Source organism: Phascolarctos cinereus, unplaced genomic scaffold (assembly GCF_003287225.1).
Source record: "Phascolarctos cinereus isolate Bilbo 61053 unplaced genomic scaffold, phaCin_HiC Scaffold_4;HRSCAF=312, whole genome shotgun sequence".
Classification (NCBI taxonomy): Eukaryota; Metazoa; Chordata; class Mammalia; order Diprotodontia; family Phascolarctidae; genus Phascolarctos; species Phascolarctos cinereus.
In genome coordinates, this window is record NW_027555847.1 from 318,759,544 (window position 1) to 318,781,489 (window position 21,946).

The 21,946-nt window shown below is 40.0% G+C and overlaps 1 protein-coding gene across 1 annotated transcript; it reads left to right on the plus strand.

Moving 5' to 3' along the window:
- Positions 1 to 2,520: 2,520 nt before the first annotated feature.
- CRHBP (corticotropin releasing hormone binding protein) lies at positions 2,521 to 18,420 on the plus strand. The gene is made up of 7 exons (XM_020998437.2): positions 2,521 to 2,861; positions 3,457 to 3,550; positions 3,986 to 4,143; positions 6,206 to 6,413; positions 9,164 to 9,312; positions 13,076 to 13,193; positions 17,683 to 18,420. Exons 1-7 carry the CDS (start codon positions 2,781 to 2,783, stop codon positions 17,838 to 17,840), a joined length of 966 nt encoding a protein of 321 aa, XP_020854096.1. The 5' UTR covers positions 2,521 to 2,780; the 3' UTR covers positions 17,841 to 18,420.
- The last annotated feature ends 3,526 nt before the right edge of the window (positions 18,421 to 21,946 follow it).

The window sequence follows — 21,946 nt, forward strand, 5'->3', positions numbered from 1 at the left end:
TTACTGCAGAGAGACAACATAGTATAGTAGGTGGTGAGTTGGACTTCAAGTTAAGAAAACTTTAATAAATTCTAGTTCACTTGACTTGACCTGGGTTCATTCCGCCTCTGACATGTATTGGCTGCATGATCATGGGGAAGTTATTTTATTTCCCAATACCCTCAAGCAACTCTGTAAGATTGTAAATTTCAAAGAAGGTGCTGGCTTGCACTGGCAGGGGAAGTTCCTCTCCTGGAATTCCCTATATGTAGGAAATCCCGGCCACCAACACCGTATCAGTAATGTATACCCTCATGCATCTTAGCAGGTTTCTGAGGATAGGACATTATAAATGCACAAAAAAGATATCCCTGTTTTTAGATCTAGAGCCAGAAGGGGCCACAGAGCACAAAGCCATCTAACTGCTTCCTTTTAGAGTTAAGGAAACTGAGGAGACCAAGGGAGATTAAATAATTTACCCAAGCTCACACAAATAGTAGCCATCACTGGTGGGGACTCGAACCTAGATTCTCTGTCTTTTGTTCAGTCATGTCTGACTCTTCATGACCCCATTTTCTTGGCAGAGATACTAGAGTGGCTTGCCATTTCCTTCTCCAGCTCACTTTATAGATGAGGAAACTGAGGTAAGCAGGGTTAAATGACTTGCCCAGACTCACCCAGCTAGTAAGGGTCTGGAGCTGGATTTGAACTCATGAAGATGAGTCTTCCTGATTCCAAGCCCAGTGCTCTATCCACTGCACCACCCAGCTGCCCATTCTCTGACTATACTCAATACTAGTACCACTGGACCATGAATATTTATTTACTTGAGGAGGGATGAAACTGTAGTTTGGAAGCAAGATATCAGTTAAGAAGTCTTTATGGTGACATCTTTAAGCAATAGTATATAGCCCCAGTACAAATCTCCAGAAAGGGAAGGCTCAAGGTAAGCAGTAAAGACAGGGAGAAAATAGGCCTCTGGCATGATTCTCCAAGGTACTCACCTCTGCTCTGGGGTGGGCAGGGGAGGAGAAAAAAGGAGGAAACACACACTATCACAGAGTGCATACAGGGCCCTTCTCCATTCTGGCACCCAGTACAAGGTCACAGTAAAGTAACTTATTCACAGTAAGTAACTGCTGCTTTCCTCTAAGTTATACTGTCTGTGGTGAGGATCAGCCTGGAGCAAAATGGATGGAGTTGGTAGAGATTGGTGGTGTTTTGATTCTGGAGCACTATAAGGTTGAGTTGAAATAAAATCCTAGTTTCTTCACTATGCTCAATTCCCCTTCTCTTACTTTCCTTCCCCAACTAAGTCTCCCACCCTCCACTGCACAGTTCTCTTTTTTCCTAGCAGTCAATTGAGGAAGGTGGGAAAGGTCTAACTAACTGGGAGGTTGATGGGGGTAGTTAGAGATGGAAGACAATAGGCTTATTATGGAGAGGAATTGCCTTAGGAAGGAAGATAGCTAGCTATGGGCCCTTCTCCCAAGATTAAATACTCATCAACTGATTTGTTTTAATAATCTGGAAATAAAACTGGCATACCAGGGAGTATAGGTGGATTTGGAGTAAGGAAGGCCCGGGTTCAAATCCCACTTCTGACACTTACTAGCTGTGGGACCATGGACAAGTCACCTAACCTCTCTGAGTTACAATTTTATCATCTGTAAAACAGGGGTAATATACCTATAATACTTACCTCAGGAAGTTGTTGTGAGGCTCAAATGAAAAAAACATATAAAGAACTTTGAAAAGTTTAAAATATTATATAAATTCCATTATTATGAACAAGCAGTGGAAACTATGCTTTCTGAGATAGAAATGAAAGAATGTAAAAATTTTTTTAAGAATATGATAGAATGGGACAACAAATCTAGTTAATAGTCTATAGCTGTGGCCTTCAAGGAGTTTGCTCCCAAGGAGTTTCTTGTTAGAATTGATATAAAAGTATTTCAGTGAGTTAAACCAATCTATAATGTTGAAGATGGGATGGATTTGCATTGTAAGTGAATTGGATTAATGTTAATTTTATAACATCCAGTAATCCCAAGCAGAGTTTATGTAGTTAATATACTCAGGACACACTACATAATGAAAATTATTCAGCAATTCAAACATTCTAGAGATAGCTTGCTGGTTTAGGAGCTTTTATAAGAAAATAGGCCAAGATAAAGGGAAGATTAGTGAATAGAAAGATACAAGAGATGACATATTACTGAAAAAATCTGGGCAATTACACTAAACCTTCTAGATCATTTGGGTCTTTTGACTTTGGGACTTAAAATTTTCTTCCAGGGGAAGAAAGTGATTGAAAAATAGTGCTTTTATTCTCTGTTTCTAAGAGGATTCCTCTTAAAACTTGTGTGTGCACACACACTTTTCTATGTTGCAAAATATACTTAAAATTTTACCTAAAATTAACCTTCAGAGAGAATAAAGAGTGAAACATGTGGGAGAAGTGGATTTTCCCCTCATTCCTTGACGTCCTTGGAAGTCAGTTGAGTAAGTAGAAGAACTTCTGATAAGTAGGACTCCTGATAAACAAAGCTGGGCTGGGTTGAAAATTTGTGGCAGAGAGCTGGACCCTCGTCATACCCACACACTCTGTCACTGAGATAGGGTAACCCATGGTAACTGAGCTCAGCTCAGTTAAGGGACAGAGTGCCTCCCCTCCTCATTCCTCTATAAAAGAGACCTGTCAAAGAAACCCTACCAGTTCCAAGCAACCAGCTCAGCAAAGGTGAAGGAAAAACTGAGCCTCGACCTCGTGAGAAGAGTGGCAGTCTACAAGGTCCAGAATGTCGCCTGCCTTCAAACTTCAGTGTCACTTCATCCTGATCTTTCTGGGAGCTCTTAGAGGAGAGACCAGATACCTGGAGGTGAGTGAATATTACACCCAAATCTTCACACCTTTCCTCCAACTTTCAGCCTCACTTGCCTCTCTATTGCATTTCTTTCTTTCTTTCTTTCTTTCTTTCTTTCTTTCTTTCTTTCTTTCTTTCTTTCTTTCTTTCTTTCTTTCTTTCTTTCTTTCTTTCTTTCTTTCTTTCTTTCTTTCTTTCTTTCTTTCTTTCTTTCTTTCTTTCTTTCTTTTTCTTCTGTCTCTGTAAAGATCAGTTTGCTTTTTCTTCCTCTGAGACTACAGACAGTACGTGAGAAAATCCCCAGCGGCCATTCCTATCCACTGGGTTTCCGTAGACTAGTTTCTTCCTCCCTGGCCCCATGAGAATGCTCTGTTCTTAGGCTGCTCAGGACGTTCTGACTGGGTCTTGGAGGGTCGGGAGGCATCGGAAGGTTGGTTATAAGACATCAGAAGATGTCAGGGGCTGTTCCCCGTTGCTTCCCTCCCTCCGCCCTTGCTTCTGCTGTCCTGCAAAGGGGACTTTCCAGATACTCGTTTCTCTTCTCTCACCCTCTGAACTTTTCCCCGGTGGCCCAGTCGTGTGGTCTCCAGGTCTCTCTGTTCTTTTCCAGCTGCGGGAGGTTGCAGAAGCCGACCCTTTCTTATTCTTCAGCACCGACCTGAAACGGGAGCTGTCCGAGGAACAGCTCTATCACCGCTCTCTGAGTGAGTATCTCCAGTTTCACAGCCCGGACGGAAACTGTCCAGGGCATATGGAAAGTTGAGTCTGTGTCTGTGCTAGGGGCAGACAGAACGATCTCGGGAAGTTAGACACACAAAAAAAGGTGGAAGGGAAAGAGCCGGTAGATGTGGGGTTCCCCAGGGTTTTTGATCCAGCCTAGGAGGCGAAGCTCTCTGAAGCTTGGGTCAGAGGACAGCAGGACCAGTGGGTTTAGGGAAACCAGGGATGCGTTGCTGCTGGGAGCTGTGAGCTCTGTTCAGGAAGGATAGTGGGAAGTCCAGAGAGGTCGCGAGGAAAGGGTCTGACTGCGGTTTGGGGCTGGAGAAAGGAGTCTCCAGCTCAGATCCCAGCCACCGCGTCGCCGGACTATTGCTGACCTGACTACCGCCCGACGCCCACCACCCTTCCTTCCCCTCCAGAATGCATAGACATGCTGAGCATCGAGGGTCAGTTCACCTTCACTGCGGAGCAGCCCCAGCTGCACTGCGCCGCCTTCTTCATCGGGGAGCCGGAGGAAGTCATCTCCATCCAGTACGACCTGGTCAACATTGACTGCCACGGCGGAGACTTTCTGAAGGTGAGAATGAGGACCCTATACCCAGAGCCTTCTCTCGCCCACCCATGAGCTACTACAGATGGAGTTGGGGCTCGGGGGAATGGTCATTAAGTACAATGGGGCTGGGTTGCGCGGGGCACAAGGTGTCTGGAAGCAGCCAAGGACCGCCATGTCCTGGTTCCTTCGCCCTCCAGAGAGCTTTCAGTCCTTCGGTCGTGTCCTTTTCTGCAATATACAGCCCCTAGTCTCCTGACTATGTGCACACAGTCCCGGGCAACAAAGCCTGGTGTTCCCCAGCAGTCAAGGGATGTGAGTGTCTTGGGGTGGGACAGCAAAGGAGAGGTATCCTGGACTAGCAGCCCAATGCCTGTGAGTTAAGGGCGGCCTGAGGACAGCTCTCAGAAAGATCCAAACGCCCTCGCAGGGAAGAATGGAGCTCATAGGGATCATATCATCAAAGATTTAAAGCTGCAAAGGGATTTAGTACAGCGCCGTCCTTTTATAGGCTAGGAAACTGAGGTCCAGAGAGTTTGTGGCTTGAGTAAAGTGGCATAGGCAGTAAGAATCAGAATTCTCTGACTCTAAATCCATCATCTGCACACTTCTTTCCTTTTGTGTGGTATTGCTGGGACAAAGTCTCTCCTCCCTGAAACTAGTCTGGGGGAAAGTGAGATTAGTAGGTATATTAGCACCTTGGCAGGAATCCGAGGAAAGGGATGGACTTGGCAAGAAGACCTTGGACTTCTCAAATATTGGGACAAATATTCTTAACAGGTTAGCTGAAAGTGGATGCTCTCTATCCAATTAAAATAATTGTGATTAAAACATTGGAAGTTGAAATGTTTTGGCATCTGTAAAAAACAATAGAATTGCCTACTTTGGTGTTGTGACATTCAGTGTAGGGTATTTGCTCAGAGTTGAGCTGGAAGCCTGTGGACTTGACCCTACCTATCACCAAGAAAATTAATAAGGGAAAGAAATGCTTCTAAAATATTAAAGGTTTGTTGTATTTGTTGAAAATTTTATCATTTCCTATTGATGTTTCCTATCTCTGACCTCCACTGATGTTCTCCTCTAGTGCCTCCTCATGGCCTGGTGGTGAACCTGGGCTCTCAAAAGTTGTGCCCTTTGAGTCCCACTTTTGAAAGACTTTACTGTGATGGAAAGGCTTCTAGTATAGACCTTGAAAATGTGCAACTGACAACCTGGCTAAATGAAGAGAGTTTGTATTTGTTTTGTAAGACTTCAGTAACTCATGTCTGCTAAGGCCTTGGAGGAGGAAAAGCTTCTCATTTATCTCCTCTGCTATTAAATCTTAGATCTTGGAAGTATAAGGGATTTGTAAATGCATGGGGAAAAACCAACATATATAGCCATTTAGGGGCAAACTTACTACTCCTGAAATTCATAACTTTCTACTAAGTATTCAAATTTCACCAGAGAGTCACTTGTCAAAAAGAATAAATGTGAAGATTTAATTACGAATTTCAGTAACAAAAGTGAAGCATTATCTGTGGTTTCGTTTATCTTTGTGGTGACAATTATGAAGTGAGTGTGTGTGTGTGTGTGTGTGTGTGTGTGTGTGTGTGTGTGTGTGTGTAGATTAAGGGGATTGATTATAAGGAAGGAAAATGAGCCACACATACCCAAAGTATATTTAGAATAAATTGCAAGCAAGCTGGATGGTGGCAGGGAGGGGAATATAAAATTATCTGTTATCTGAAGGTTACATTTAAGACTGAAAACCTGTTCTGGAAGAAGACAGATTCTTTTTCTTTCTTTCTTTCTTTCTTCCTTCCTTCCTTTCTTTCTTTCTTTCTTTCTTTCTTCCTTCCTTCCTTCCTTCCTTCCTTCCTTCCTTCCTTCCTTCCTTTCTTTCTTTCTTTCTTTCTTTCTTTCTTTCTTTCTTTCTTTCTTTCTTTCTTTCTTTCTCTCTTCCTTCTTTCCTACCTTCCTCTGTTCTTCCATTCCTTCCTTCTTGGATTTTCCCCCATTAAAAACAAACAAACAAACAAACACCTATATTTTGGGGTACTGATGGAATCAATCAACCAATAAACTTTTCATTTTTACATTACTGAAGGTTTTTGATGGTTGGATTCTCAAAGGGGAGAAATTTCCCAGTTCCCAGGATCATCCTCTTCCTACATCTGACCGGTACATAGATTTCTGTGAAAGGGGAAATATCAGAAGTTTTAGCTCTTCACAGAATGTGGCTATGATCTTCTTCCGGATTCATGAGACAGGCAATGGATTTACAATAACCATAAAGAAAAACCCTAACCTCTTCCGTAAGTGCTTTCTCTTTTTTTTTTCAGTGAATAATTAGGCCTTTTGGTGAAAACCTATGCTTCAGAGTTGTCTGTGTGCTCAGGAAATGTGAACTGAGGAATGGCTTGGTGTTTTCTCAGAAATTCTTTTCATAAACAAATAAATCTGGAAATTTACTAATAGGGTCTTTTGTTTTGATCATAAGGAAAACCAAGTCATGCTTTGTAATTTGTGTGCCTAACCTAGGGAAAGTATAAGAAATGTAAATCTTTCTCCCTAATACAATGGGTCTAATGACAAAAATGTAAATCCTAAGTCATTCTACTGTCTAGCATAAGCTTGACAGAAATTGCCTGCCTAGTCACTCACTGGGAGGATTTTTTTTCCCTCAGAATTGAAAGACAGCATTTTGTATAAAAGTATTTCATTTATTTGTTTATGGTTTTCTGAACACTAATAATTTGAGCTATTACACTGCTCATTATAGCTTATACATACTTATGGACTTCTGCTACCCAGAATGGCTGGAATCAGGATGTTCTTCTTAACTATATTTTCTGATTAAGTGAGGAGCATTCAAATCAGTCAAACAGCAGGTTAGTTCCATGAGATCAACTCATTTCTTCCATGATACTTCCCTGGTAAGGATAAAATCCATAGGATATGAGCACCTGCTTCATTAGTTTTCTAGTTGATTTATTTGCTGCTTTTTTAAAAAGGACAATATTGAGTAAAAATTATCTCTAATGGTTAAAAGCAATATGAAACTAAGGGGGAAATTAAATATGTCTAGAAAGCTAACACAAGTAGAAAGCAGGACACTTTAGTAATCACTGAAAAAAAGACGGATGTTAAAAAACAAAGTTTCACTAGAAATATAGGAAGCTATGGATGGTTTTAGAAAACAGTGAGGTAATTAGAAAGTATTCAATAAAGCTTTTAGCAACGAGAACTGGCTTGTCTCTGGATCTCTTACCTAACTGAACAAACACTGCATCTAGACTGAGAGGTTAAAAAAGTTTCAGAAATTTCTGAGGAATGAGAGTCAAGTGGATTAAGAGAAGCAATGGAGGAGTCTTCTGTGCTAGTCCCAAGTATAGCCATGAATGTGCATCCTTGGACAAATCATTTAATCTCCATAGACTTTAGTTTCCTTATGTGAAAAGAGGGGTTTGGCTAAGATGATCTTTGAGGTTCTTTCCAGATGTAGCCATCTGGAATAGGAAACTTTACTTTATCTAACCTTCAGTCCCACTCTCTCCAGCAGGATATATTTTACTGTATAAATCTTTAGGTATACCTAGAAGGATTCCCACCTTTGTCTAGTCCACTCTGACTCCTGAGTAGTAAATATAAACACTTAGTAGGACTTTAAAACATTTTTTCTTTGATCTGAAGATTTTGCATAGGCAGCTTTATGTCAAGTGCTTTGTAAAACTGAAATACTTCATACACATCAGTTATTATTATTATGAGGTTATTATTATTCAGATCTTCAGACTTCCTTCTTGAAATAATATGTCCACCACAGCACTGGTGTTTTGAGAATACTAATCGTACAGAAGATTGGATTCTCAAAGGGGCTAAATTTTCCACTTCCCAAGATCATCTTTTCCTATTTTGTGGAAACTGCAGTGTTCATACAATGTTTTGTAGCAGGGATAGGTACCTGTGATTTATTGGCATAAGAAACTTTCCAGTTTGGCGTAAGGGCTCAACCAACGTAGTTCTCCACTTTCTCTGCAATGTATAGTCTCTGAGAGTTATCTAGAGCATTGAAAGGTCAGGCCTCTTGGATCACATAATCTCAGCTTTTAGATGTGGAACCTGAAGCCATGTCTTCCTGACTTGGAGACCTGCTCTCTATCTACCAGACCATGATATCTCTCCTAAAGTTATTTATACAACTAACTGTATAATAGCAGATTTTTATAAAAGCTTTTTTATAATTTATATTTTGATGTGTAATTTATATCAATTTATATAATTTATAATTTCTGCCTTTTTAGAAAGATGAACCACTAAAACTATGCTTTAGAGGCCTTGTTTCAATTTGGGTTAGAGACGCTTTATCTAGGAAGGGCAAGAATTAGGAATGCAAAGATTTTTTTTAACATGAATGTCAAGATAAATAAATAACTACTTTTTAAAAGAAGGAAACGCCTCATCTATCAACCAATTAACCAATAAATATTTATTAATAGCCTACTATGTGCCAGACACTCAGCTAATCACTGAAGATGCAGAAAGAGGCAAAAGACAATCTTGTCCCCCTCAAGGAGCTCGAAGTCTAACGGGGACATGATAACTTCCATTTGTAAGCAGTTGTTTTTGATACCAAAGGGCCTTCCTAGTACACTTACAGCTTTTTTGTGACATTCAGATCGCAGTTGCTGTTCAGTCACTTCAGTTGTGTCCAAGTCCTCTTGACCCCACTTAGGGTTTTCTTAGCAAAGATACTGGAGTGGTTTACTATTTCCTTTTCCAGCTCATTTAGAAATGAAGAAACTGAGGCAACGAGGGTGAAGTGACTGGCCCAGGGTCACAGAGCTACTAAGTGTCTGAGACTAGATTTGAATTCGGGTCTTCCTGACTTCAGGTGTAGCACACCAAGCTGCCCACAGGACTACAAACAGGAACTTTTACGGGTTGGGGATAGTGTGTCGGGCCTTCCAACCTAAAATGGAGTCTATAACTCTTCCATAAAGGAACATACACAAGTTACAATTAACAAAGCTGGGCTTTTTTGTCCCTTACCTGTTTTAAACAGCCTGCAATGTCATCTCTCAGACCCCGAATGGAAGGTTTACCATGGTGATTCCTCATCAGCACAGAAACTGCAGTTTCTCTATCATTTATCCAGTGGTTATAAAAATCTCTGATCTCATATTGGGTCACTTAAATAGCCTTCAGCTAAAGGTGAGTTGTTTTGCTGTTTACTGAAGTGTTTCTTAAGGTTGTACCTGTAACAGTGCCAGCAGTCTGATTGGGCCTATCTGTACCATTTGTACATTTTATCATTGTGTTTATGCCCACATCTATGTGTTTTCTCCTACACTGTTATTAGAATCACACTCATTTATCCTTGCTTCTTTTAGCCACACCTCTCTACCACCCCTCATCTTAAGCTTTAATCACCTACCCAGGTGTCCTGATTATCTGAATAATTTTCATTGTGGAAGAAATATTTCAAATGAGTGATGTTGGGCTCTATTATTACCATCCAACTCACTTGTGCTTGCTTCTTTCATGAAAAAGCTCCCTAGCTGAATCATGGCAATGCTATGAGTCATCTACCCAGGTGTTTCTCTTATTATCTGAATATTTTTTAATATGCATGAATGTCTCAGAATTATAAAATTGTGTTGTAGGAGAATGCAGCTGGTGTAGTACAAAATCTTGTTTTGACATTGGAAAGCATAGTAATGTGTTACTGAAGCCATACAAATAGAATGTTAAAAATCTACTGGCCTTCCCCCACTATGGCTCATCTTCCCCTTAAAATCATCCTTGAAGTTGATCCTGTGGCTGGTTCTCTCCTGGTCACTCTTAAAGGCCACTCTGCTCCCTTTATTGTTAAGCTAATAAAATGTAAGCATTTGCTTGCATTTAAAACACCCAGAAACCCTGACAAAAATAAGGAACAATTAGAGGAATTTAGGGAAACTTCCCCCAGCAAATGACACCTGAGCCTTGAAAGAAGTTGAAGATTCTGAGACAAAGATAAGGAAGGAATATACTCTAGGCAGAGGGGACAGCTTAGGCTGAAGCATGGAGACCAGGGATAGAATGTTGTGAGTGAGGAACTTGCTTTGGGCTGAAACACAGAACAGGTGAATGAGAATGTTCTGAAATAAATCTGGAATAGAGCCAGATTGTGAAGGGTTTTAAATGTCAGGCTGAGCATTTTATATTTTATCCAGTACAGGTTTTTTAGGGAAAAAAATTTACACTACCATGAAGGGCAGAGTTATATATTACATATGTAATACGTAAGGGACTTTGTCCCTTTCTTTTTAGTATCAAGAATTCCCAGTGTGCTAGGGCACTGGGGGATAAAAAGAGTGTTCTGCCCTCCTGGGACTTTCTATTTTAGAAAATTCCTACAGAGGCATAAAATAAGATGCTAGAAACCAAGTGAAGTCACTTCATCTCTTAATTTTCTCAGAGGGATTTGGGAATAGAAGAGGAAAAAACTCCCTGTGGGCAGAATAGAGAATTAGGAAGTTCTAAATTCAAATACAGCCTCAGGAACTTAGTATGTGTTCCAAGGGAAAGCCATTAACCTCTGCCTGCCTCAGTTTCCTAAAATGTAAAATGGAAATAATAATAGCACGTACCTAACAAGATTGTTGTGAGACTCAAATGACATAATAGTTGTAAAGCACTTAGTACAGTGCCTGGCACATAGTAGGTAGTTAATAAATGCTTGTTCCCTGCCTCTTCCCTTCCTTCCGTAACCACCCCCAGAGCTCCAAAGAAACTTCATGAAGTCTTCACTTTGTCTTTAGCAATTAGTTAGCCTGAGCTGAACTCCCATCCTTACACCCTTCCTCCCTTCCCCAACTAAATGCCCCTATACAATCCTCAGCTTCAGAATACAACATATTAAATATGATATAAATGTGTATGTGGTATGCATGATATTTGTACTGATGTTATACATGGCATGTATGCTTAATTAGTGGATAATTAAATGTTGGCTTATTTATTTATTATTTAAACATTTAAACATTGGTTTCTGTATAATGTTTCTATAAACATTATACCTTGACATTGAGGGCTACTAGAGGACAAGGTCTTCCTCTTTGTACCCTGGGTACCCAGCATAGTGACTTACAAGACAGATGAAGTGGTTTCTCAAAAAATGCTTGTTGAAATGCAACATGAAGTAGTGACAGCCCCCATTAAGTTTAGAGGACCCAGGTTTGAATCCAGGCTGTGTTGAATACTACCCATGGGACCTTGTGAAGATAACATTTTTACTATCTATATAATTAATATATGGATTGAACCAAATGATCGCTAAAATTACTTCTGGTTTTATATCCTATGATTCCCTAAATCAGGGGTGGGGAACCTGCAGCCTTGAGGCCACATGTGGCCTTCTAGATCTTTAAGTGCAGCCTTTTGACCAAATCCAAATTTTATAGAACAAATCTTAAGATCACAGATTCACCACCCCTGCCCTATATTATATCCCTCTCCCAGCCCCCATTTCAGTCCCTATGGATTTTGGAATGAATAAAGGAATAAATATTATCTGTTGATATAGTTTTGTCTTTCATCCTCCACTTACATATTTATCTGCATTAATGTCCTCTGTTTTAAATTATAGTTCTTAGAGGACTGGAATTATATCTAGTTTACTTCTCATCACTTGTTATTTCTAGGGGCAGCACTTATAAATACAGAATAATGATGGTTAACATAATGATTGATATGTAACAAAAGCTAGCTCTTTAGAATGAAGGATTGCTTTGCCAGGAAATCTCAGTAGTTAGGGCTTAAAGTACTGCAGAAGGGATTAAGGCAGGGATTCTTATCATGGGGTCCATGAACTTGTTTTTTGTTTTTTGTTTTAGTATTTTGATAAGTATTTCAATCTAATTGTTTTTCTCTGCAATCTCATGTTTTATTTTATGCATTGAAAAACATGTTTCTAAGGATAGGTTCATATTGCCAGATTGCCTACAGAGTCTGTGGATTAAAGAATAAAGATGGATATAGTATTTTACATAAAACCTCAACTGAGAAATGTGGGAGGGTTTGAATGACTGCATTTGAACTAGAGAATGTATTTTAGCTGGCCTGGAAAAGAAAAAAAAAAGAGGCAGGGCAGCCTTAGTCATTAACACTCAATCAGGAATCAGTTATATGTGCAGTAAATTTTAAGGTGCTAGTCTCTCTTTGAGAGAGAATAGTATAGAGGATTAACAGCTCCTCTTGGAGTCAGGAAGACCTTGGCACAAGTATAGCTTCTGATACATAACGACCATGAGACCTTGGATAAGTCATTTACCTCAGTGCTATAGGCAATTCTCTAAGACCGTAAATTTCAGAGAAAGTGTTGACTGCAAAGGGAGTAGGGCTTTCCTCACCTGGGAGTTCCATAAAGTACTGAAATCACAGGTCCCAGTCTTATTCCTAGTCCTTTCTTTAAGTTCTCATGAATAATTCAAGACATTATCATAAGCCTACTATGGCAGAAAGTATACTATATAGACCTTCATTAAGAGGTTTTTGATGAAGACCAGGAGAAAGGAAGGGGGAAAAAATCCTTGATTATATTAGACATGTGTCTAAATTTCTGTAACCCTGGTTCTATTCATGAAGGAATTTTTAAAATTCAGCATGTGTGTGCAAAGGATTTGATGATTCAATTTCTCAGACAACTCCTGTGCTCTTTACAGTTTTCTACTCTATAGTTCAGATCCTTGAGTGAAAAACAGTTTAAAGAAATGATTACTCAACATATTCAGAAAGTAATTCTGATAAACTTTCCCTTTTAAACATCAATTTTAATTTCCGGAGAGCCAGATGCTGCATTTAAAATTAGATGTTGCTGTAAACGCTTCTAGGGCCATGATTGAGTGAATCCATGCAATCTTTCATTGGTTAAGCACTTTGATTCTATCATTCATTAAAGGCAACCCTTTCTGTTGCTTTTTTTTTTTAATAGAAACCTTCAGTAGGTTGTGGGGGAATAGGAGATTTTGTGGAGCTACTGGGAGGAACTGGACTGGACCCTTCCAAGATGATGCCTTTTGCTGATCTATGTTATCCTTTTCATGGACCTGGTAAGATATTTGTTTATGTCCTATTCAAATAATTTTTAAATGAAAACTTTTTTTGAAAGATAAAAAGGTTGACAAGCTTTTCAACATTTCACAGTATATACATGTTGATTTCGTGTGCACAAAGAATACTGAATTAGGAGTCAGAAGACCTGGGTTCAAATTCTAGTTCTCCTAACTTAAAACCTGTATGACCTTGGGCAAGATATTGAATGAATGAATTTTAAAAAGTAACTACTGTGTGTTAAGCATCTATTATACACTAAGTACTATGCTAGGTACTAGGGGTCCTACTACAAAACAATTCCTGTCCTTAAGGAACTTAACATCCTAAAAAAGCAATACAGCCCATATAGGTGAGTGGTAGCCAGGAAGGGTAGTTTTGGTCTGGAGGGTCACAGGAACGGTAAGTGAAACCATAGGGCATTCCATCATCAAACCCTTTCTAACAATAATGGAACCATTGCTTTGATTACTGATCCCATGACAAAAAGGTAGAAATGGGACAGTGGGAGGAGAGAGATGGATTTGTAGGGCAGATGACTATATATCCCGATAAACTCTGGTTTCCTGGAGGTGGATGACTAGATGGAATATGAAGTATGGTCTGAGATGGTCTGGATGTTGTAAGTTAAATGAGTTTGCCCTCACTCACCCACCAATCAAGACAGCTTAGCTCAAGAGCTGAATTCCAAAATTGAGCAGATTAACTCCCTCGGAGAAGTGGAACTGTTCTCTGGAGATCAGGAGATCTTAATCTGCAAGGTGAGGGGGTGGAAATACAAGATTTCTAAAGTTCTTTCCAGCTGTAAACCCTGTGAAGGCTATGTTGGAAGTATTGCATATTATAACCTGAAAACTGAACTGAAGAAACAGGAAACCCACTTTATCAGTACCTCTGATACCTTATGGAAGGCTTGTCTGGTAAGACCAAAGGAGCAAACAAACATATTCCAAAACTGTGAGGTGAGCAAAGTTAGTCTACTGTTTTCTCAACAAGCAACTAACAATTCTTACTCTCTTCTCTTCTCCCTCCCCCCATAATGTACTCAGAAGAAAAGTTTTGAAGTTCATTCACCTTGAGGTAGAGATGACTGAAAAATGCTTAAACTATTTGCATTTTAACAGATCTAAAAAACTTAGGCTAAAGGAGTAAAATTCTAATGGTGAACTTTGAAGATGTAGCCAACAAGGAGACAATACATTTGAGGACCAGGTCCTTCCTGGCTTCCCTAAAACCATACTGTGTGAGAAGTCATCTGTACTACCTACCTGTAGGACTGACTGACTGGTCCTTGACTCAAAAGCCAAAGTGAAACAAATGACTTAAGAATTAAAACAATGGACTTATGCATGGAAATACCTTGGGGAACTGGTTCTCAAGCCATAGGTTAGGCACATCAGGGGTGGGAAACCTGCAGCCTCAAGGCCACATGTGGCCTTCTAGGTCCTGAAGTGTGGTCCTTTGACTGAATCCAAACTTCACAGAACATATTTACCTCACCCCCTGACCTAGAGGGCCACGTGTGACCTTGAGGCCGCAGGAGACAATATTTCTCTCAAGTGTATAAAATATACGTAATATATTTTTGTCTAACTCTAAAGATTCAGAAGTAAAACTAGAAAGGAAAGAAAGACAAAGACTTCCTTTTCTGTGATCTCTCTGGAAGAAACCAAATTTTGCTGAAGATAAAATGCCTGTAAGGCATTGCTGAAAATCACAGAAGCAGAATTAAAAGAGGCTGGTGAGGATTCAGGTCTAAGTAGAAATTGTATTTTTTTCCTCTGGGGATTGGGGGGAGAAGGGGAGTGGGATGGACCTGAACCAAAATTTCATCATTGTGAGGAGTTCCCTGTATGGGAACTCCTTCCATCAACACAGAAAAGCATCTGTCCTGTAACTTAGAGTCTTAGAGAGATACTCTGGAGGCCCTGAGAAGTGAAGGGACTTGCCTAGGAACAGAAAGTCACTTCTTGCCAATCAGGACAGCTCCTTAACCATCACTCAGTCTCACTTGTGGGCCTGCCTAAAAAACCCAGGATGACTGGCCAACACATGTTTTTTAAGCCAGAATTTGGTTTAAGGTACATCTTTCATTATCATAAGGTAAGACAATCGTTTTCCAAAAGTCCCATACCAGAGAAAAGGGAAATTTGTTTTACATATTCATGTTTACCTTGTTTCTCCTCTTTTACACTGTAGGTTCCCTAGGGTTTATCTCCATGCTGTTTAATATTTAGCATGCTTGGGGTGGAGTGTGCCAAGTCAGGCCTCTAACTGTTAACAAAAAAAAACAAAAAGGTGAATTTTAGGAGATGAGGTTGAGGACCATAAGCAACATTTACCTGAATTATTTAGATAATTGAAGATAGGGTCATCTTTTAAGGCTTAGAGTAAGTGGAGAATTGCCTCCATTTTCCACTTCATTTTTCATGTGCAGATATACCTTTCACTTTTCTAAGGGGAAAATAGTAGTTGAATAATGAGGACTTTTGAAGAGCTCTGCAATTGAAGTTGGCCTTTTCTGAGGATCATGCTAAAAGCCTAGCTTGAAATCACTGAAGTGTGCATGAAACAGGGGAGAGGAACATTCTACAGTATAAGGCTTCTAATGTGAGCAAAGAAAGAATGACCTCTTTGAAACACGTAGGGAATAATTCAGTCCTACTAGTAGAGGCTGTTCAGATCCTGGTGAGTACCTTGATTAGAGTAAAAACAGAAATTGGCTTTCTCTTTGTGAACTTCACACAGCACAATGCCAATTTATTTCAATCAAAATTTGTCTCTAGCTGATATTCCTGCACTATAGAGCTCACTGGTGCTTCTCTGGATTCAGGTCTGAAGCATCCAAAGAAAACAAAAAAGGCTAATAAACATGAACGTTGAAAAAGGTGGTATTTTGGGCCGAGGTCTATCGAGCTTTGTCTATTATCAAGAAAGTATATGATCTCCCATTGGCATTATTACCTACTTTCACGGAGACTGAGAGAGAATCCTTAATCCTCCTGCCTATCCTCTTCTTCCTCCTTCCTCTCTTTTCCAAATGTCCAGTCAGTGGAACTCTCTGCTTAGTCACCATACCCATTTTCACTCCGTTGTCACAGAATATCAGAGCTTCAGAGATCATCCAGTCCAGAATCTAGTGCTATTTGGCAAATAATTATATTATCCTACTGAAATTAATTGGTCTCTATATTTTATTTCTTATAATAATAGTTAGCATTTATATAGTGCTTTAAGGTTTACAAAATGCTTTACAAATATTGTCTTCACAACAATCCTGGGAAACAGGTGCTATTATTATCCCCATTTTACAGATAAGGAAACTGAGGCAGACTGTGATTAAGTGACTTGTCAAGGGTCACATAGCCAGTAAGTGTCAGGTTGGATTTGAACTCAAGTCTTCCTGACTCCAAATCCAGTGCTCTCTCCACAGTGCCGCCTATCTACCTGTCTGGCATACATTGTATACCCTAGATTTTATTTCCTTTCCTATTTGAATAGGGGATATGGGCAGGTCAACTGAAAGTCAAGGAGTATATGGACTAAAAAAAGAAATGGGGATTCTATAATCTACTCCAACCCCTTTGTTGCCTTTGTTCCCTGCCCCACTTTCCTGCCTCCTGCTTTGTGTTGCCTCCCCCTTTTAAACTGTAAGTTCCTTGAGTACAGGGACTGTCTTTCTTTTTAATTGTACCCCAAGCACTTAGCACAGTGCCTGGCACATGGTAGGTACCTAATAAATGTTTATTGGATTGAATTGGGGGGGGACCAAAGCCCAGTGAAATGAAATGGTTTATTTAAGGTCACAGAAAAAATGTATGAGGTAGCTCAGCTGAAAACCCAGGCTTCCTGACTCCCAGCATAATGCCCTGCTAGGTAGAGAGTTACAATTTTGTTTGCCTGCTAATTTATTTAGAGGAATATTTCTATGACCGTGGAGCAGTGCACAGAGCCCTGACAAGTCCTGTGACTTGAATTTGAACTCCACTAACACGATTATTAACCATATGACCATGGATAAGCTAGTTATCTGCTCCAAGCCTTAGCTTTCCCATCTATACAATGAAGTTAGTAACACATGCACTGCCTCCCTCCTGCTCATTGTGAGGATAGTGATTTGAAATCCTCTAGAAACATGAGTCACCACTTTAGGCCTCATGCTTTTTCTGTTCACCTCACCTGAGCATGAGCCCAAGTACATGCTTAGCTGGTGGGAACCACATAGGCAAGGCTAGAGCACGACTTTTCATTGGGGTACTGCTATGCCCTAGATGCAAGGTGAGGCTTGACCTAAAGACGTGTATGTCAAAACTAAACAGAAAACTAAAGTAACCTATCATAGGACAATAGCACCCATCTCAAGATGACTAGGGAATTTAGGAAGCCTTCTTTCCATGAACTTCAAAGTGAGTAGTTTGACAGATTGGCTTGTGCCATGTGAATTCTGCCTTGCTGTGAAATTTAATTTCTTTTCTCCATCCCTAACAGCCCAGATGACAATTGGCTGCGACAATACTGTAGTGCGTATGGTCTCCAGCGGGAAGCACGTCAATCGTGTGACATTTGAGTATCATCAGCTTGAGCCTTATGACCTGGAAAGTTCCAATGGAAACAGCATTAAGGAATACTGCTTCCCTAGCCTCTGAATTGCCAGGCTAAGATTTCCATGTTGCTAATGAAGTAAGGTGTTACTGAATGTACCATGTTCTTCTAAGTCAGATATCCTGGAATCATTGAATCTTTTTACTGTCTAGTACTTAGCTATTTCATACCAGTCAGTATTACCAGCCTTGTGCTGGAAATAAAATCACTGCAATCATTTTGTATTTTCCTTTGGGGTTTATAGTGTGGAAGTGGGCACAAGGCAGAAAACGGTCATTTTTTTGCCAAGATAAGCAGAAGTCTGGATGAAAATGTTTGATATTGCAGATCATGTGTGCAACACCTCTGAAAGACGGATCAAGTGACATTATGATCTTTTCACACTGGGTAAAAATCCCAAAGGAAGACCCAATGGTGGCATGTGCCTCCTCCAGTTTATAATAGAAAGTCCAGTGTTGCTATGTGTGGAAAAGCAGTTGCTTCTGTTTTATTTATTATATCACACTCTCATTTATTTATTTATGTATGTATTTATTTGTAATGCCTTGTTTCTAATAAAAATTTGTAGCATGGAAATATTTTCCTTCCACAACTTCAAACATTAATAAAAATACATTCAAAGTGTTGGCACAATCTTGGTTATGGTTTATTTTTTTCCTCTGAGTAGTTCCCTACTTTGTTACTTTCAGATAGTTTTTACCATTTTATTAAAACTGAAAAGGTGTTATTAGGAATTGTTTTGGATTTCTCAGTCAGTGGAGTAACATCCAAGGAATAGAGCTCCTGAAATAAAAGTTTTTGTGGGCATAAGGTGAGTTTACAGTTGCCTGTTTAGAGAAGATCACTGAACTTCAGAGAAACAAAATGTTCTTCACAAGAAGAGAAAATTTGTGAAGATCCAATTGCGGGATATGGTATCAGAGTTGCCTGTTGGATTTCAGGGCCTTTTACCAGGCCGTGAAAGGAGGACACCCTACCTTCTCCCATTTTCCTCCAAACAGAAAGACCAGCATTAAATCTGAATGTTAGAAAGACCAAGAGATTAAGCTCTAAATGGGGACAATGACAATTTTAGTCATTTGTTAAAGTCACTTCTCTAGAGCTTTCTATTAGATTCAACAAAAAATGATCCACGGGACAATTATTCATAAAGCCATCCACATTATAAAAGCATGCCACTGGTCACCAGGACATCATGGGAGAGATTGTGTGGCAGGAAAATTATTCAAATACATTTTTAAAATCCCTTCTTTCCTGATCCTGGCCGGACACATGCCCATAGTCTTTTACTGAAACCCAGGAGTAGCTGCAACAAAGGTTTTAGCATCACCCAAATAAATGCTAATGACTCCATGAGATGCAAAAGGGAAGAGAGAAAAATGGCAACTATCTGGAATTCAGCAGGAACTGGCAGTCTAGCCACTGTTGGAGAGTTCCTGAGGTCAGCAGAGGAGGCAAAGGTGACATGTGGGCTGTATGTCAGATGCTAGTATGTGGATAATACCTTCATTGATGTTTCAAGCCCCTCTCTGACTGCAGAGGGACTTAGCCAAGCCTTCCATTGATGTTTTAAGTCTTTAGAGAGGTTTGGAACCCAAACTAAGCTCAGAGGAAGTAACGAAACTGTACTCCCTTGGGGAAAGAGCTGTTGTTGCTTTCTATTGCTTTAATGTTCATTTTATCCTATATAAATGTTCTAATTTTCTAAACATAATGGTGACCTAGATTTGTTACCAGCTGGAGGAGTAGAATCTCCTAAACACGGGCAAACTTCAGAAGTTCCTACTTATCTGTGTGGGAATAAAATAGTCCATAGAAGTTGTTCATCATTGAGAACTCCCATGGCATGAATCTGGCTGTCATGTAAGAGGAGACATTTTGGTAAATCAGTTTACAGAGCAGGGTGGGGAGAGTGAGCAGGAAACTTCCCTTCTAATTAGATGGAAAAGAATTCCTTGAGGTTCATTCCCTTCTTAGTAGGGGGCTGCAGATATATTTTCTTACATGAACAATATTAGTTAAGTTTCCAGGCTAGTTCACAAAAATCCATTTTTATGTCCACAATGACACTGAAATACTGGATGTCTTTGTGTGCATACAGTGGGGTTGGAAGGATTGAAAGGTAAGAAAGGGATGCTTCTGTAAAAACAGAGTACCCTACAACCATCAGTCTTGGGAGTCTGGTCAGTTCCTGCCCCATCCTCTCTCTTTTTGTTTTTTGGGTGAGGCAATTGGGGTTGACTCCCCCAGAGTCACACAGCTGGTAAGTGTCAAGTGTCTGATCTAAGGTCAGATTTGAACTCAGGTCCTCCTGACTCCAGGCCCAGTCCTCTATCCACTGTACCACCTACCTGCCTCCCCTCCATCCTCTCTCTTCAGTCTTGTTTCACCTTTCCATATCTAAATTTCTTGCTGAGCATTCTTAACCTGATGCTGCTGGCTATGTGCCCAGACAGCTACAAGGTAGCACAAATGGACAAAGGTAGCAAACAAAGTCTTTTGCATCTTCTCTGGAACATCCTATAAGTTCCCTTTGGTGGTACTCCACAACAAAAACTCTGGCATTTAGATCATTTCCAGTTAGCTTGTCATACAGATGGTTAGCTTAATTGGTTACAACATACAGCTAAAGAGGTCAAGGCTACAGGTTTATTCTTAATATGGACCATTTAGCTGTGCACTGTTCCTGAGTATGGATTTCACTCCTAACTTTTTCCATCTGCTTTACAAATTCATGACATTGTTCACTGGCTCACCGGGTGAGATGGATTGTGTGAGGGAAAAGATCCCTAGATATTAGTCTTACTGATGGTGTACTTCATTCATTCTTTTAACAAGCAATTATTCAGCACCTACTATGGACCAGGCACTGTTCTAGGCACTGAAGATACAAAGATAAAAATAAAATTGTTCTGCTCAAGGAATTTACATGGTATCATCTTCTATATGTAAGCCAGCACAATTTTTGAAAGACCCATAGACCCTTCTTGGGGACTTCTGGATACATGTGAGGTTAAATCAACAAATATTTATTAAACCTATGTGCAAGACAGTGAGCTAGGCACTGGATATTTACAACCTTGTTGCCGTGGATCCTGAACCAACAATGCGGGTTTACTCCAAGGCTCTGTCTCTAGGCCCTCCTCTCTTATCTCCCTGCACTTTCTTTCTTGATCTCATCCAGATCCATGAGTTCAATAATCTCTATCCAGATGACTGAAATCTAATTGTCTGTCCCCAATATCTCTCCTGAATTCCAAATCTACATTGCCACCTGCCTGCCCTACATCCCTACTTGGGTATCCTATCAGCATCTTAGCTCAGTGGGTCAGAAACAAAACCAATTGATTGTCGTTAATGCTAAATCTCTTCTCTCTTCCTAACTTCCCCTTTTCCATGAAGGACATCATCATCCTTCTAGTCATTCGGTTCCTAACCTTGGAGTTATCCTCAATAATTCTTTCTCCCTCACTTCCATATCTGATCAATCACTATCTACCTCCATGACATCTGTACCATGCAGCTCATTTTCTCCACTCACATGCCAGATTAGCTCAAGCCCTTCTCACATCTTGCCTAGAATTGTTACAATAGGTCTCTTTGCTCCTAGTATATCCCCTCTCCAATAAAGCCTCCATATAATCACTAAATTAATATTCCCAAAGCACTGGTTTGGGCACAACATCCCTCTGCTCCAACATCTACAGTGGCTCTTCATTGTCCCTACAAACAACAACAGTGATAAAATTGTAAACTTTTTAGCCTGGAGTAGCCACAATTTGACTCCAATAGATATTTCTAGAATTTTATTTCATGTAACTCCCTTTTATAAACTTTGCATTCCTCTCAGATTAGTCTATTAGCTATTCTTTTTTTTTTTTTCAATTATCAGGTGTCCTGCCCAGGGTCACACAGCTAGTAACTGTCTGAGGCCAAATTTGAACTCAGGTTCTCCTGACTCTGAGGCCAGTGAGCTATCCATTTAGCCACCCAGCTGCCCCAAGTGGCTATTCTTTAAACATATTGTTCCATCGCCACTCTCTGTGTCATGCACAAGCTAACCACTGTTCCTAGAATGCTGTCACTTTTTCACCTCTGACTCTTTAAATTCTTAACCTCTTTTAAGGTTCTTCTTTCAAGTGACTCTTTT

Excerpts from the sequence above, each read along its gene's own strand:
- CRHBP (XM_020998437.2), top strand. The coding sequence starts at position 2,781 with ATGTCGCCTGCCTTCAAACTTCAGTGTCACTTCATCCTGATCTTTCTG. Across the intron at positions 3,551-3,985 it reads GCTCTATCACCGCTCTCTGA|AATGCATAGACATGCTGAGC; the intron begins GTGAGTATCTCC and ends CTTCCCCTCCAG. Across the intron at positions 9,313-13,075 it reads TAAATAGCCTTCAGCTAAAG|AAACCTTCAGTAGGTTGTGG; the intron begins GTGAGTTGTTTT and ends TTTTTTTAATAG.